The following is a 15871-nucleotide window of genomic DNA, read 5'->3' on the forward strand; positions in this document are numbered from 1 at the left end:
ACAGGTTCGCATCCCATGCAGGGTTAATTATTTGTTAGAGGATTGCTGGCTCTCCGTTGCTGTGGGATGGTTCATGTACTCGCTTGTCAGGGTCGACTTTTTCCACCATCACCCCATGCATCTGAAAACAAATAACTTGCTAACTAATTCCATACCCGACATGAACTGGTGACCAGACGAGGGGTTCGCCATATGATTAACCTGTACTTCTCTTACCGATGAATATGTAAATCCTATCCTATGTACTATAATTTTCTCCCTTTATATGGTACAGATATTTGCTTGCGATTTTAGTAATGAAATGTGAATAAAATGTGGAAATTTTCAACAATATTTCCTTTTTTTTTCCAGTATTTCAAAACTACAAAAGCTCTCTCAGATCTTGATCTTTCTGGGATGAAAGTTCCTCCAGAAGCCGTCAGGTTGGTTCTCAATTGTTATCTTATTCACAATTTCGTTTTTAATATGGTTCTCGTTGAAAATGCAAAATATACTTATGTGTGAGTCAGCAGTTCAATATTTTGAAGTTAATAATGCAAGTCGTGATATTTCTGGTGTAGCCGGGCATACCTAGTTTCTTCCACTCTGAGTGAAGTGGCAGTGTAGGTGAAAGGGCTGTCCAAAATCGATTAATTTTTTGATTCGAATCGAATATTTTTGCCGAATCGAACCGAATAATCGAATATTATTGCACAATCCTAAATCTGTCTCTTTTATACAATAAACGCCCACCTTCGATGTTGTGGTAATGTATGTGCAGTTACATCTCACTTACTGCTGGTATTTTGCAATACAATGTTTTCAGATTTGTGAAAGGAGAGCACACACTTGTATGAACTAGTCAAAAAATTGGAGGACTCCAAAATCTGGGTCTCGAAAACTGTTGAGTGTTAAGAGTAAAAATTGCACAAGTCAAAAATTGCAATCTCAATTCTAATGGATTCAGTTTTAATAGGACATGTAAAGCCTGTAGATGCTATTCTAATTCTATTCACTAGTCTCATGTTCAATGTTCCCTCTAATTTTTTGTAGTAAGTGTGCGCAGAAATTTTGGTGTGTGCGCACTTTTTTGGAAATGACTAATATTTGTGCAAAAATCAATGAAGAAATTTTGGCGTTCAAACCGGGTAATGAGTGGGCCAACAACAAACTTTCTCAACCTGCCAACCGAGAACATTGTTACATTACATCGAAATAGGTCTGTGCGCAGTAAATCTATGCGTGTGCGCAGCCTCTGAAAGCTGTGTGTGCGCGCACACGCGCACACCTTAGAGGGAACACTGCTCATGTTTTTTTGTGTGATTTTCAGCAAAATAATAACAATTAATAATATGGATAAAACTGTTGCTCAAATTCAAAATTGCATTTAACAAATTTGAAGCTAGTTTGATGACAATAATTTTGATGACTATAATATTGTTAGTGTACAACAGCCATCAAAATTCAAGAGTGCAATTATTTGTCCTGGTATATAGATGGATAATACAGTATTGCCATCATAAGAAATTACAAATTCCATTGAAAGGAGGTATTGCCATCATAAGGATCCCAAAACACCTGTTTCAGCTTTGAGTTGCCTGTACCATGTTCCTATGATAACTAACTAACTCAACAGCTTCAAATCGATTCTATTTATAGAACTATCGTTTTCTAAATTGCCTTTTCTCCTTGTTCTCTCTCAAAACGTCATTACCGAATATAGCTTTTAAGTTATGTTGACCATGCATGAAATGGCTAATCACGTGCCACCGGGCGGGCATTAGGAATGACATGTCTATCACAAAATGAAGGCGAGAGAAATATCGGGAAACCAATTAAGCCGGGAGCGAGAGTGGTCTAAACTCGAAGCGCCGGCGCTTGTCCAATGGAAAACATCCTGCAAAGGTGGTTTCGGCTTTCTGTACCTAATTTTAGCGATTCGGATATTAGCCGAGAAACGATTCGATACGATTTTGAATATTTGGTTCGCTTGGACAGCCCTAGTAGGTGCGGTGTGAATTTTTTGCCTGAAAATTTGACGCTGCACCAACAAAAAGTTTGGGAACCGCTGCCATAGGCCATGGCTACTCAACTGTTTTACCCAAAGATCCGTATACGAAACTTTCAAAATTCTGTATAAATTATATTTCGACAACCTTGATCGCGAACTTCCTCGACCGACTGGTGATTATTCTTCAATCAAGATAGCGCTATTCGCATTGTATATAATAGCATTTGATAAAAGGAAACCTTCACATGTCCAAAGTGGGGCCAATGATCCAAAATAAAGAATCAGGTGTGGACCAAATAAAATACTCTGAAGGTCTGGGACTGTGGTCAGCCAGTTAAGTAGCCCTGTCATAAAGTAATATGTGTAGAAGTTTCTATCATTAAAGCGTGGTTTTCGTTAAAACCACTGGTCTCTTGTAGCTTCTCCCATCAACGAGTCCGTTCATATGTAATGAATAATTTTTGTTTTTCAGGCAGATCATGGATGGTTTGGCTCAGAATTTCACTGAAGATTTACAAGTTAGTCTCAACTTGAGCAGTGCTGAGGTGAGACTTTAGTTTATTTGCAAACCTGACACAAAGAGAGATTGTATGGGTGTGATTTTCATGCATGCGGGATAAAGGATTTTATATTTATTTTGAAAGAAAGACAGTTAATTGTGTGGTGTCCTATTCATTTCCTCCAGTTAGCAATCTAAGTCAGGTATAAGATTAAGTGACAAATTAGTCAATTCAAGATGTATGGGTCCATCAATCCTGCTGCAAATAGCGGGTGTCTCAAAAAAGATGTGCCCCTACTCTTGTCGAACCTGTTTGTATATACTGTTGATGCTTTATGAGGTCACAGAGAAAATTTTGACTTTCATACTTACTATTTAAAGTATTGAATTCGACTCTCGACTTTAGAGACAGGGGTGTACCCAGTTTGATGGTCAGAAATCCATCATTTTGAATTGTAAAAAAAAAACATTTCTCTGTTACATACATGGCAGCTAGCTGTCCGAGTATGATACAGCTACTTGGCAATCATAAATTTAGAGCCCCCCCCCCCCTGCTTCAAAAACTTCTTGCTATGCCCCTGTTCAAAGAGTTCCGACGCTATACTTTGATTGTTTGTATCTCCGACTCTACGACCCCTTGTGGCAACAATAAATCTTTGGCTGATTTAAACTACTATTGAGAGTTTACATCCAATTCAAGTCAGTTTATTTCATCCAGTAAAATACAATTGCATACAATATTCAGAAAAAGTGCTATTCATACAATTTTACTATGGATGGGAAGCCGCAGGGAACCAAGTCTGGTTATCGAGCAGCGACACCAGGGTTCTAATATCTATTCCTATTTCTATAGCTGAAAGCACCAGGAGCCCAGATGATCAGTAAAGTTGTCGCTCATTTAACAAATCTTATTGGACTGGATATTTCTGACAACGGACTAGATTCTGATTTATCTTCACTGCTAGCTTGGATCCAGGTACCGTAATTGTGTAAATGGGGATTCCCAACCTTTTTGAATACATGGCTCGGCGATGTGGCGCATCATTATAAGCGTTATGAATACGCTCGCCAAGCACCTCTAATTACCCTGTGTCGGTTTGCAGGTTCGAATCCCAGGTTTAATTATGTGCGACAGGATTGCTGGACTCCTCGTCGCCGTAGGGTGGTTCACGTAACCGCTGGTTGGTTACCGCTTCCTCTCCCATCAAGTCCATGCTTCCAAAATACAAATACCTGGCTGACTAATCCCATACCCGACATGGACTAGTAACTGGACGAGAGGCCGTGGTTTGCATACGATTGAGCCTTCTTATGGCTTTCCTTTCCCCCTGGATAAGTACGTAAATCCTATCTTAACTACCTTCCCTGTCATACCCGCCTTAGGAACTTTAAACAATGCTAATAACTATTTTGTTACCTCACTATGTGTGAAAAGTCTGTTTCTATTTGTTGTTTAACCTTTATTGGGTCATTAGCAAATATGCTTTGTAGCTTTTGAATATTAGTATGCATAAAAAGTCAAATTTCCTTCTAGAAGAATTTAATTCTTCCTGGGACGAGGTCAGATCAATCACATTAATTTTGGTTGTGTGATCCAAGTATGAATCATGTTTAACAATACTGGATATTTTTATTTTAGAAAAATGATTCGATCCGAGATCTAAAGATCGGCCGTAACTTCAACAACATTAAGCCAAAACATATGAAAGCTGTGATGGATGCAATTGTGGAATTAGTGCAAGAAGATAGATCGGTAAGAAAAACGCTTTATAGGTTAAAGCAACAAAGTATATATATATATATATTCAAGTGTGTCACGAAATATAAATCTAATCCTAAAACAGTCCTTTTACTAACTCCAAATGAAATTGCCTCACTTGTATTAGTCTCCAGACTCCTGCGTGTCATATGTGACTGGACAATTCTGCGTAGGAAATGTTGTTTAAAATCCTGTGAGTGGATATTGTGGAAGTGTGCTGTGAAAACTTGTTCCTTACATCTGTATTAATTTAGATAATTGTTCGCACACTCAACCTGAGCAGTAACTTAAACGATAGGCCATGATGTGACATGCTAATAAACCATTTTATCTGACATTTTCTAGATGAAATTCTGTTTCTACAATTTTTATATCATAGTGGGTTGCGGAAACTCATTGTGCTGTTAACAATATTCTGGTAAATATTTAGCCATAATATTAAGTTCGCATTTTACAAGTCCTGGCATCTGAAAACAAAATAACTAATCCCATACCCTACATTGACTGGTAACCGGACAAGAGGTCGTGGTTCGCCATATGATTAATCCGCCTTAGCGGCTTTCTTCCAACCCTCAGATAAATATGTAAACCTATCCTACTGAATATTCATTCTCTGTAACTCATTTTCATTTACAATCAAAGATCTTGGTTCAAAAAAATTTCCTATTTTTCAGTGTCTTGAATCCTTGTCTCTGTGCGACTCTAAGCTTCGTGATTGGACTTCAGTTTTACTCGGATGTCTCGGAAGTAACACCTCTCTCACTACACTTGATATAAGGTATGTGTAGTCTGGGGCGTAGCCATGAATTTTCAATGTGATGGTTCTAAATTTATAATTGCCAAGTAGGCCGCATAAGCTAGTGCTGTTTGGCTGGAGGCCCGCCTGCCCTTAAAAACCCTCACTACACATGTGGAGTCTGAGTTTTCACCGGAGTTGAGAGTGTTTTTGAGTCGTATTTTTAAACAGCAACGAATTCCCTGGAGTAGGGAATCGGAAGTAGGAATTGCAGACTTTCAATTAAGCCAAAACTTCATACTAATAACTACGAAGAATTAATTTCGCTCAATGACTTATCAGATTTAAAATTTGTAATTGCCAAGTTGAACTGAAACAGCTAGCCAGCGGCCAGAAAACATGAGTTCTCAGAAGCATTGAGGCTCTAAAAATCATTCCAAGCTATGAAAAATTGCTATGCATGATACAAAAAATACTTTTTTTACATTTCAAAAAGGGGGAGGGGGGTTCCCCCTGGTTACACCCCAGGTCACTTAAAATTTTATCATTTTCCTCCCACTCTTATCTTAGCCTTATATTCTTTCATTCAACAGTGGAAACATGATTGGTGACCTTGGAGCTCGAGTCACGGCAAAAGCTCTTCAAATCAACTCCAAAATCAAAGTTCTGATGATGGATCGTAATCTACTGACTGCTAATGGATTCCATGAGATTTCCAGTGCTCTAGAAAAGTAGGTTTTATTTTTTATTTAGGTCATTACACTCCCAGCTCTGGCGACAAGGTGCAAGAATCCTGGCAATTGTCAGTATTATGAATTCTATAATCATTTCTAGCACTGTAAATGGAACAGATAGATAGATAGCTTATTTTGAAAATTTCATAACTCACAAAAAATTAAAAATGGAGGATTCTCGAGAGCAAGTAAAAAGTTTAAAACATGATAAATATCATGTGCCCGTCGCTCACCTGCACACAAAAACCTTGTTAAACGAGGCTTGGGCCATAAATAAACCAACAAAATTATGCGAATGTATTAGCTAAGCGCCATGTAAGCTTCGGTATCCCTGAATTATATATCTAATATGTTTGAATATTTTATTTGTCCCAACCATCTTTGTGTCGAACGTGTGTTGTCTTTAATCAAGGCTCTAAACAAGCAGCCACTGGGACTAAAGCAACTGCTCTTTCAAAAGATTAAATTTCAGGGGTCATATGGTTAATATTGCTACTGAATTGTCAACAAAATTTCAGCCAAATAATAAAAATAATTGTAACCAACATTAGATAGTTGAAAGAAATTCATTTATGTCAGTTTGTAGCTTTGTGAAGCTTCACCGGTCATTTGCACTTACTGACTTTTTTCTTTAATTTTATAGATGTCGTCCATCATATGCATGTAGATGAAAAAACTTGATAATTGTTTTAAATTTTTTAATGGCTGTACATATTTATTATTTTCTTGGACTATAAACATTGGGGTTATATCGGGTTACCAACCAGACCCATTTATCAAAGCAATTCTCAGGTCTTTTTCGTAGCTGATCATTATTGTATTTATTTTTACCCAGGAACTACACTTTACGCTACATGCCATACCCTGTCATTGATGCCGTGGCAGCAATGAAAAGCCAGCCTGAGAAGACACAAGCCTCACTGGCCAAAATACAAGATCTTCTGCTGAGGAACGCAAACACAAACAAAAATTCCAATGAGCAACAATTCAGATTGCAGAGAGCTGTAACAACAACTGCTCAAGAAGTTTTGGATAGAGTAGCAGGTTAGTTTATTTATTCTCTAAAGAAGACTCATCTCTGAGCAAAGTTACACACACTCACTCAAGAGTAATGGAGACTCATCTCTGAGCAAAGTTACACACACTCACTTATGAGTAATGAGACTCATCTCTGAGCAAAGTTATACTCACTCACTCATTAGAAAAGGATATTTATCTCTGATCAAAGTTACAAACACTCACTCAGGACTAAAGGAGACTCATCTCTGAGCAAAATTATATGCACCGCACTCACTCAGAAGTAAAGGAGACTCATCTCTGAGCAAAATTATATGCACCGCACTCACTCAGAAGTAAAAGAGACTCAACTATGAGCAAAGTTGCACGCACTCACTCAGTAGTAGAGGAGACTCATCTCTGAGCAAAGTTATTCACAATCACTCAGGAGTAATGGAGACTCATCCCTGAGCAAAGTTACACGCACTCACTCAGGAGTAAAGAAGACTCATCTCTGAGCAAAATTATACGCACCGCACTCACTCAGGAGTAAAGGAGACTGATCTCTGAGAAAAGTTACACACACGCACTCAGAAGTAAAGGAGAATCATCTCCGAGCAAAGTTATACACACTCACTCAGGAGTAAAGGAGACTCATCTCTGAGCAAAGTTACATACACTCACTCAGGAGTAACGGAGAATCAAAGAATCTCTGAACAAAGTTAGTGCAAAGAGCTACCTGAACCATATAAAATAATGGGGTGTTATTATTCACCGTTAAATACCGAATAATTTATTATATGGAATACCAATTCGATTTATTTCATATTAAATTAAACAGAGATATTATGGTCACATGCACTCACTCGGAAGCAGAAGAAACTTATCCTTGAGCACAGCTAAATAAAGTTACTTAATTGAATCAAGTAAAAATAATGGTGATGGATTGGATGCCAGTAAATAATGATTGACAAGATATATAGGGTAGCATATTCAAATACAATGTGGCTCAATTATATGGCCAACCACAGCCTCTTGTCCAGTTACCAGTATTGTCTGGTATGGGATTCGTTAGCCAGTTACACATGGACTTGTTGGTGAAGGAATCCGTAACCGACCGTAGGTTACGTTAACCATCCTACGACTGCGAGGAGTTGAGCAATCCTCCCGTACATAATTATCCCAAGGATTGGAACGTGCGAACCCACGCGGGTAATCAGAGGTGCGGTGACGACCGTCATCTTAGCGCTCGGCACGATGCGCCACACCGCCGAGCCAGATGCTTGGACTTGATGGAGGTAATTTAGGCTTTGTCTCTTTAATATACTGTATTCATTGTTTCCCCATATTTTATTGGCAATTGAAACATGAAACATTAAATTTCAGGTAAAGTTGACGATACTGTGAATGCATTGGAACTTCTGGAAGCAGACACAGCATGCACTGATGTTGTCATCAAAGCAAAGAGTCATGTCAAAGATGCCAAGAACTCGAGACAGGTGAGCCGAGATAACCGGGTATTGCCCGGGCATTCGTTGGTCCTATGGCTCATTTATAGTATACATCAGCGGTTCCCAAACTATGGGTCGCGACCCACTGGTGGGTCGCAAGAGGAATCTCAGTGGGTCGTGAAAAGATGTAGAAAACTTTGATTAATTATACTGGTTATTAGGATTGGTGGCAAAGCAAATTTTGAAATAAACTGAAACTTCGCGTCTAAAACTATCTGAAATTGAAATAAATTTCAAGTCTATTATGGACAATAGCAAGAAACAATCTCATCTTTCTTACTAGCTTCACTGAAAATTCAATTAGAGAAAATAATTTTGTTTCCTCCAGCAATGTTTTATCAATTTATTAAAGTGAAATGGGTCGCCATAAGCTGTGGTGAAAAATAGTGGGTTCCAACTCTAAAAAGTTTGGGAACCATTGGTATACATGGTTACTTCTAGTGATAATCTCTAATAATCTATGTTAGTTGGATAATCCACATATCGAACTTACTCACCATCAATAACAGTATTTTTAAACTCCAGAATTCCAAAGTTGATATTAGATGTTAGAACCTTGGGTGTCGCTTCTTGAAAACCAATTCCCTTCCCCAGTAAAACTGTAAATATCGTTGTTTTATAAGTTGTGTACGATTTTTCTTTTACTCGTTGGAAAAAATAACCTTGACTTTGCTTGTTGATGCTTGTCAAAATCTATCGTGTTTATAGTTCTTATTTCGAACCGAACTTTATTATTAAAATCCTAGTTTTATATGTAGGAGATATGAAATGAAGAAAAATATGATTCACGTATTCAATGATACACCATAAACTTTCATTACTTTTGCTTTATTTTTATTTTCAAATTAAGCTATTCAATTAGATCCAATTGCTGTATCTCAACTAAGGACCAGATATAACTTACACTGTATAAGTAAGGCCCAAGTTTGATCTTGAATTATATTTTTAGTCGTTTTTAGGAATCGCACCAAAACAGGAAATAATTAAACGCATTCTCAATGCGGTTGCAAATTTATTACGTTTCCTTTCTATGCTATTAGAAATTTCAGTAAATTAGAATTCAATTTTCGTGATTTTTAATCCGGCCAAATATGAGTGTTTATTACCCATGACGATTTCATCTTATTTGAAAGTTGTTTTTCGTCTTACTGCTAAATTGATGTAAATTTCACTTGTCTTCCGAATAATGTTGTATAAGACGTTACATTCATTTGTTTATGCCTTGAATGTGTCTAGGTAGATTCAACGTACAGGTATAGTGTTGTTCACGATTTATGTGAAGATGTTGATGTCTGGCGCACCTGCCAATCGTTACGTCTATCGTAGGTAGATTAACGTGCAGGGCATCACAGTTAGAATCACGTTAGGGATAAATTTGTACGATAGGGTTGGGGCCGTAGTAGCATGTTTCGCATAACTGCTGTTTTTGTCAAAGTAATACCTAACTTGGCTAACTAGTTAACGATTTTTGTACTTACCAGACGGTAGCCTTTGATTTTCATTTCATTAAATCGTTTTATCGGTTTTCCTCACTTTAATATTGAAATCATATTCCATGGTAACATATTTGGACTCAAGTCCTTACACGTGGAAGTGGAGAAGATACCGCTTATTTGGTGCGTGTTATTTATAAAGCGAGTTATTCTAAATGAATAATATTAAGTGAGCTACATGATCTTTTAGCAATTTTATCGCTTTTTACAGCACATTTGGCTTTAGCGAGTTGTTGCTAATACACAATTACTCCGGAGAAAACTAATCCCGACATGGACTGGTAACCGCACGAGAGGCCGTGATTCGACATATGATCAAGCTCATTGGCTTTCTTCTCCCTGACCCCGAAATAAATATGAGAATTCAAAAATAACGTAATTTTTATTATTTGTTTTTCTTATACGTTCGCTTCTTATCAATTGTACATATACGTACTTTGCGCTATACAAATTTGTCCTCGTACGTTTTATTAAGTTTTATGTTGTCTGCGACACGGTCTATTGGACAGGCACAAATACGTCTTTCTGACGTTATATTTATACGATACGTTAGCGATTACGCTACGAAGACTTTACGGCTTAGTAAGACACCGCCTCTTTTATTGACGGAACGCTAGACTACGAATTTATTATTAAATTTTCTGCCTCAGGTCAGTATGTACCGCGTGTGGAGGTTGTTCGCCCATTCGTCGTAGGTCTTGAGAATTGGGTTAAGTATAAGTTTATTTCGACTCCATAATCAGCATAATAGACGATGAAATAGTTGGTGAAAACAAAATAAAACTGAATATAGAATTAGGAAAGAAAACAAAACTTTAAGTAAGGTTTGAAAAGTACAGATTTTAGATTGAAAGGTGTTGCAGTAGTAGCACGTGTTCGCTCACCCAAGGACGTTTTTAGTTGGACATTTTTACCCGGTACAAGTTAGGTTGTATCAAGTTCCATAATCATGCTTTTCGAATTGGAATAGTATTGCTATCAGTTTGAGTTACTCGCTTGTATCGCTACTTATCCTTCTATGCTTCCACGATGGTGGATTTGTATGTTTGTATGTGCATACAGTAGGGTTGGTGTTGCAATGGTCAGGATAACTATTCAAACCGATTCGAGAGCCTTGCCTTACTCTAACGCAAATTCAAATATAGGTCAGCGTATGAAGTGCAGTTTGATGTATCTACCTATCTTTCTTCTATATTTTTGCGCCGATGGATTATTTTATGGATCGTTTATTATGCAAGGGTGATGTAGCAAGAATAAAGAACTATTTTCACAGTTATATTTGTGTTAGTGTGTGGCAAGACTCTTGAATCACTCAGAATGTGATAGTACAGTAATAATTTAGCCGATATTAATAAAGGAATAACTGTGCGCATATTCAGTATGATCGCAACATGCAAATTTAATGTTGCTTGTAGTTCTATGAGAGATGTTGCTCTGTTGGTGTTCCCTAAGGCCTTGGAAATATGGCGGCAATTATTCTGTAATTTGTATTATGTATGAGTTATTCATGTTTATATGAAGTATAAATAAGGTATTTACTGGTTGATGACTTCCGAAATATGATTTGTGAAAGACGGGAAGCTAATTATTACGTCATATGCCGTAATTTTCTGTTAAAATGGGCGGGTTAAACTTTCACTCTCATGAAAGAGGACTTTTGGAAACGTTATTCATTTAGACAGTGATTGAATCCGGGTACTCGTATGATTTGGATGTCTGTAACCATAGAGAATAACGAGACAGTCAAAAACAGTTGTATAATGTATATATATATATATATCTTTTATAAATTTTGTATGTGATTATTATTTTCCGCGAGAAAAACGTCGTCCGTAATCCTTGCAAAAAGGCTACTTTTCTAGTATGTGATGTCTATGTATTTGAGGATTGATTTTTTTTTTCCGGCCGCTATTAAATTTCTTATGGGAAGATATAACTTAAATGGCTGTGTGTCCATATCACTCCTGTGTATGTTGTATATTTTTGGGTACTCCTGTAGTGTTTCTTCCGATTTTCCTTATTTTAGTTCTATTACGAGTTCGAGGCTTGTCTGTGTTAGCCAAGTGAATATACCCCCTGCCCATAGGCTTCAGTCCCTTTACACGACTTGATGTAAAATAGGCGAACAAAATTGGTTACCTTCATATTAGTACACACACTTCTGGAGCGTCAGAAATGCCTCTCTACCTTGGAATGCAAGGTATATCACTGCGTAATTTATACAGCATTATTTAAACCCTGCGTTACTTGCGCCCCAGGGTTGGGATAGTACGTGTTGATATGATCATATGATAGTAGATTGCCATAAATCACTGCAACGTTAGCCTGGCGATATTTTCAGGAGAATGATTGTTCGATATATTGACAAGCAGTAGTTTTGCTATGATTTCGAAAGCAGCGGAATATTTTCAGTTTACAAATGGCATAAGAAAATTATACGTAACAACATAAGCGTTGGGTGGACGATTGGCACTTGCGTTTCGAACTCGCTTGCCATAGCACGATTGATTTTTTTTGCGCCGTAAGCTGATTAAAGTAACCGCTGAGCGGATATGGCTTCCTCCACGATCAAGTCCATGCATATGAAAAAAATGACTTGTCAACTATTCTCATAACCGATATGGACTGGTAAGCGGACGAGAGCCCGTGATTATCTATAGTATAATCTATATCTATAGATTCTATACGATTAAAGCCTTCTTCTCGGCTTTATTCTCCCAGGGGTAAATATGACAATACGATCTCATAAGCTACACTCTACCATACTTTAGGTGCAGACTTCTGAAGTTCTAAAGTAAACAACTGATACAAAAGCGGGGAAATCTTGCGCGACGATGCATTTATGATGTCACAAAGCATTATTTCTGCAATATTATTCTAAATTGCAAAGATTCATTATAAAATGTTTTTCGATGTCGTTCTGGTTGTAAGGAATAATTTTGCTTTGTCTAAAATGTTGAATTTATTGAGTTCTCCTGGAAGAGGTCATCTAAGAATCTTTGCTGCCCATTCGGTATCAACGAAAGCTTTTCTATGGCCTTTATTTTAGCGAAGGTATGTTGAGATTTTCAAGAATTTTATCACAACAGTACAAAGGAGTTAACGTAGCTGTTTGATTTGGTGCACTGCGATAAATAGTTTGAGCATCACGGATTTCAGGATTCGCCCTACAGTTTCCTATTCAGCCTATTGTATGGTCAGTGATAAACTCCACCTAGTATTATAGTATACTTATGCATTTTATCACTATAATGGGTATACATTATTTTTATATGTTTAATAAAAAGATAGACGCTTTGTACATACACTAGTGATTGATGACTTAAATAGATGATTGCGAAGCGGTAAACTTCAGGCCTCACAGAGTACATTGGGTAAGCGACAATCGACATACGTCGATAGATTTTTTTCGAGCGACCCAAATTTTGCAAAAAATAAATTTTGTAAAATTTCGCAACCCAAGGATATGCTCAAATGCTAAATAGCATGTAGTGCTTTTATGACCGTAAAATTGAATGGTGAATATAAAAATGGATTAAAGTCTTCGATTCTTTATCAAACAATATTTTTTAAACTGAATTTTTCCCCCGAATAATTATCACGCTATACTATAGTAAAGCCGAAAAATCATCGTAAATTACCTAAGCATCTACGCCTACGGTGTTTACTGCAATACTGTGTTAGCATAATTCCAGAGTGTAACTGTAGTTAGGTTTGTGAGCAGAAATTAAAATATGTTCGATTTTCCGAGTAAAAGACGATTTGTTTATTTTTACTACCCTGAACCTATTCTCGGTATTGCGACATACGGCGATAGACATAACGTTATATAGTAGTGCCGAAAAATTTATTCTTCCTTAGCAACTACGGCTGGCATGGGCAAACTACGGCCGATGGGTAATTCAACATGGCCACTATCGTGTTTACTGCAATAATGGTTTATTAGAATTCCCGAGCATGGTTGTTTACTTATGTACGTCTCCATTATAAAGTTGATTGATATATTTATGACAGAGATAAGATGGACATTTTTTCTAATTGGTCATCTATTATTGACAATAAAATCGTTCATATTGTGTTTACCAAGCCATCACTCACGTTGTACGAACTTCCGTAGTTGAGGTGATTGAGTTTGGTGAGCCGAAATTAAAATTTTGATGATTTTCCGTTAACTACCGTAACAGCTATTCTTAACTATTTAACCACCGTTGTTCAGGTGATAGTATAGCGGTAAGTGTAGTAAAGTTTGGTGAGCAGAAATTAAAATTCTGGGGATTTTTGAATTCGATATTATAAGTAAAACACGATTTGTTAATGGTGCTACCCTGTTATTGCTTATGTCATATATGGAGGAAGCCGTAACCGACCAACGGTTACGTGAAAAAAAAAAAAAAAAAAAAAAAAAAAAAAAACAACGGAAATCATTGCTCACCGCCATCTTAGGTTAGATTGGGATAAGTTGGAATATTAGACAATAATAGTTTATTCAAACAAAATTGGCGCTATTTATCAGTAAAATTGACTGTATTCACTGCACCGTATGGTAATCGTATATCTGGCTGTATGTAGTGTTTGTTGGCAGACCAATCAACGGGAGTCCTAAAATAATTCTATTGGCTAAGTTAGACGGTATCAACTATCGGGTCCGGCCAGATTCTTGATGGCCTAAAATGCGTTTTATGCTACGAAAAATTGCTGTGTATAATACAGGAAAAGATTTTTATGGGGTTCGTCTTGGCTATTCCCCTAATCCCAATTGCCCCTTTGCAGTGGACACCATTCATATGCAGATAGGGGTTATATAACAATCCTTATTCTTACCCTACTGTATTTGGCTGTGGTGATCTGTTGCCGTGTATAAGGATTCCAGGTTAAGATGGGCTCATTTTGGTATAAAAAAAATCACGTTTATGTTATAGCTGCATGTTGGAAGTATAAATTTGGATTCCGAAAATTTAGAATAAAACTATAAGCTCAATAGAACGTTAATTAGGAAGGAATTAATTTGAAGCGAAGTAATGTAATAATCTTTTAAACCTAAAGGACTTTTCCATCTTTAACTCGTGAAAATCTGATGGCCATTGGCACAGCAGTTGTCAATAAAAGTTATTTTTTCAACAACAAATTAGCACAATGATCCAAAAACCATTTTTTATGCTAATGTTCCAACAACGACGCACTAGCGCATATGTCACTATCGTCAACGTTCGCGTTATTTTTATAGCATTGATATTGATTACCAACATTGTGACGCAACAATTAAAGTGCATTACGTGATAATACGGTAGTTCTAAATTTCGAAAGCCAGTCACGGACACTCCATATAAGGAATGCAATATCAGGTCAAGACGAATGCTTAAGAGTCTGTAATAAATCATCTAAACATGTCAAATTTGCTTTGAAATGCAAATTTTTATGATCTGAGTTTTTGGCGATGATTGACTATTATTTGCTTGGCGGAAATTCACTTAATTGTTGAAATTTTACTGGGTAATGATAATGAAACCATTAACTTTTCAGGTTTTTTTTTATCTCCGACTCTCTCGCTTTAAACAAAGCAACAAACAAGCGTAGATGCGCCAACTCTTGCAAAAAAATATTGAAGATTTTTTGATTTTTAGGGGATCATATCTAGTTAATTGAAACCTTTCAATTTCTAGTTTTTTTTTCAACTCTCTTCATATCTACAACGCTTATAAGTCAACGCTTAACCAATTTAACGACCAGTGAACATGAGGCATGACTCATTATGTTTATGAGGATAAAATCTCTAACATATGACGCCAATGTACATAGCCCAGGCTTTTAATAACCAAGTCGTTCCGAAAAAAATATTCCTATTTTTTTCTATAAATGCTCTACGAAAATTTTCGAATAACACGAATTTTAATCCGCGTACGCTCGGGATGAAATAATACTCAATGTGTATATTTATTTCCATGTATCTGTGAGTAGATTGTAGAACTTTTTGAATTAGGTTAAAGCTGTCTTTATATAGACTTGTTAGTTATTACATGGCTATTTTGTTCTTCAATTTGAAATACGTACAAATAAAATATCCCTAAAAAATCAAGATTCATTTAAAGGCTATTCCAATATTTGTTGCGTTTTGGATACCCTGCAAATAATTTGACTTTATAAATGACTTGTGGT

At 36.8% G+C, this 15871-nt stretch overlaps 1 protein-coding gene across 7 annotated transcripts in view; it reads left to right on the forward strand.

The window, feature by feature from the left end:
- LOC120341706 (F-actin-uncapping protein LRRC16A-like) overlaps positions 1 to 15871 on the forward strand; it is a 90818-nt gene that overhangs the window by 29623 nt on the left and 45324 nt on the right. For all 7 annotated transcript variants that reach the window (XM_039410286.2, XM_039410288.2, XM_039410290.2 and 4 more), the window contains 8 exons: positions 352 to 422; positions 2463 to 2535; positions 3343 to 3465; positions 4129 to 4242; positions 4923 to 5026; positions 5578 to 5715; positions 6554 to 6762; positions 8101 to 8213. In XM_039410286.2, coding sequence (XP_039266220.2) covers positions 352 to 422; positions 2463 to 2535; positions 3343 to 3465; positions 4129 to 4242; positions 4923 to 5026; positions 5578 to 5715; positions 6554 to 6762; positions 8101 to 8213 — 945 coding nt within the window. The remainder of the gene's footprint in view (positions 1 to 351; positions 423 to 2462; positions 2536 to 3342; positions 3466 to 4128; positions 4243 to 4922; positions 5027 to 5577; positions 5716 to 6553; positions 6763 to 8100; positions 8214 to 15871) is intronic.

This window comes from Styela clava, chromosome 14 (assembly GCF_964204865.1).
Source record: "Styela clava chromosome 14, kaStyClav1.hap1.2, whole genome shotgun sequence".
NCBI classification, from domain to species: Eukaryota; Metazoa; Chordata; class Ascidiacea; order Stolidobranchia; family Styelidae; genus Styela; species Styela clava.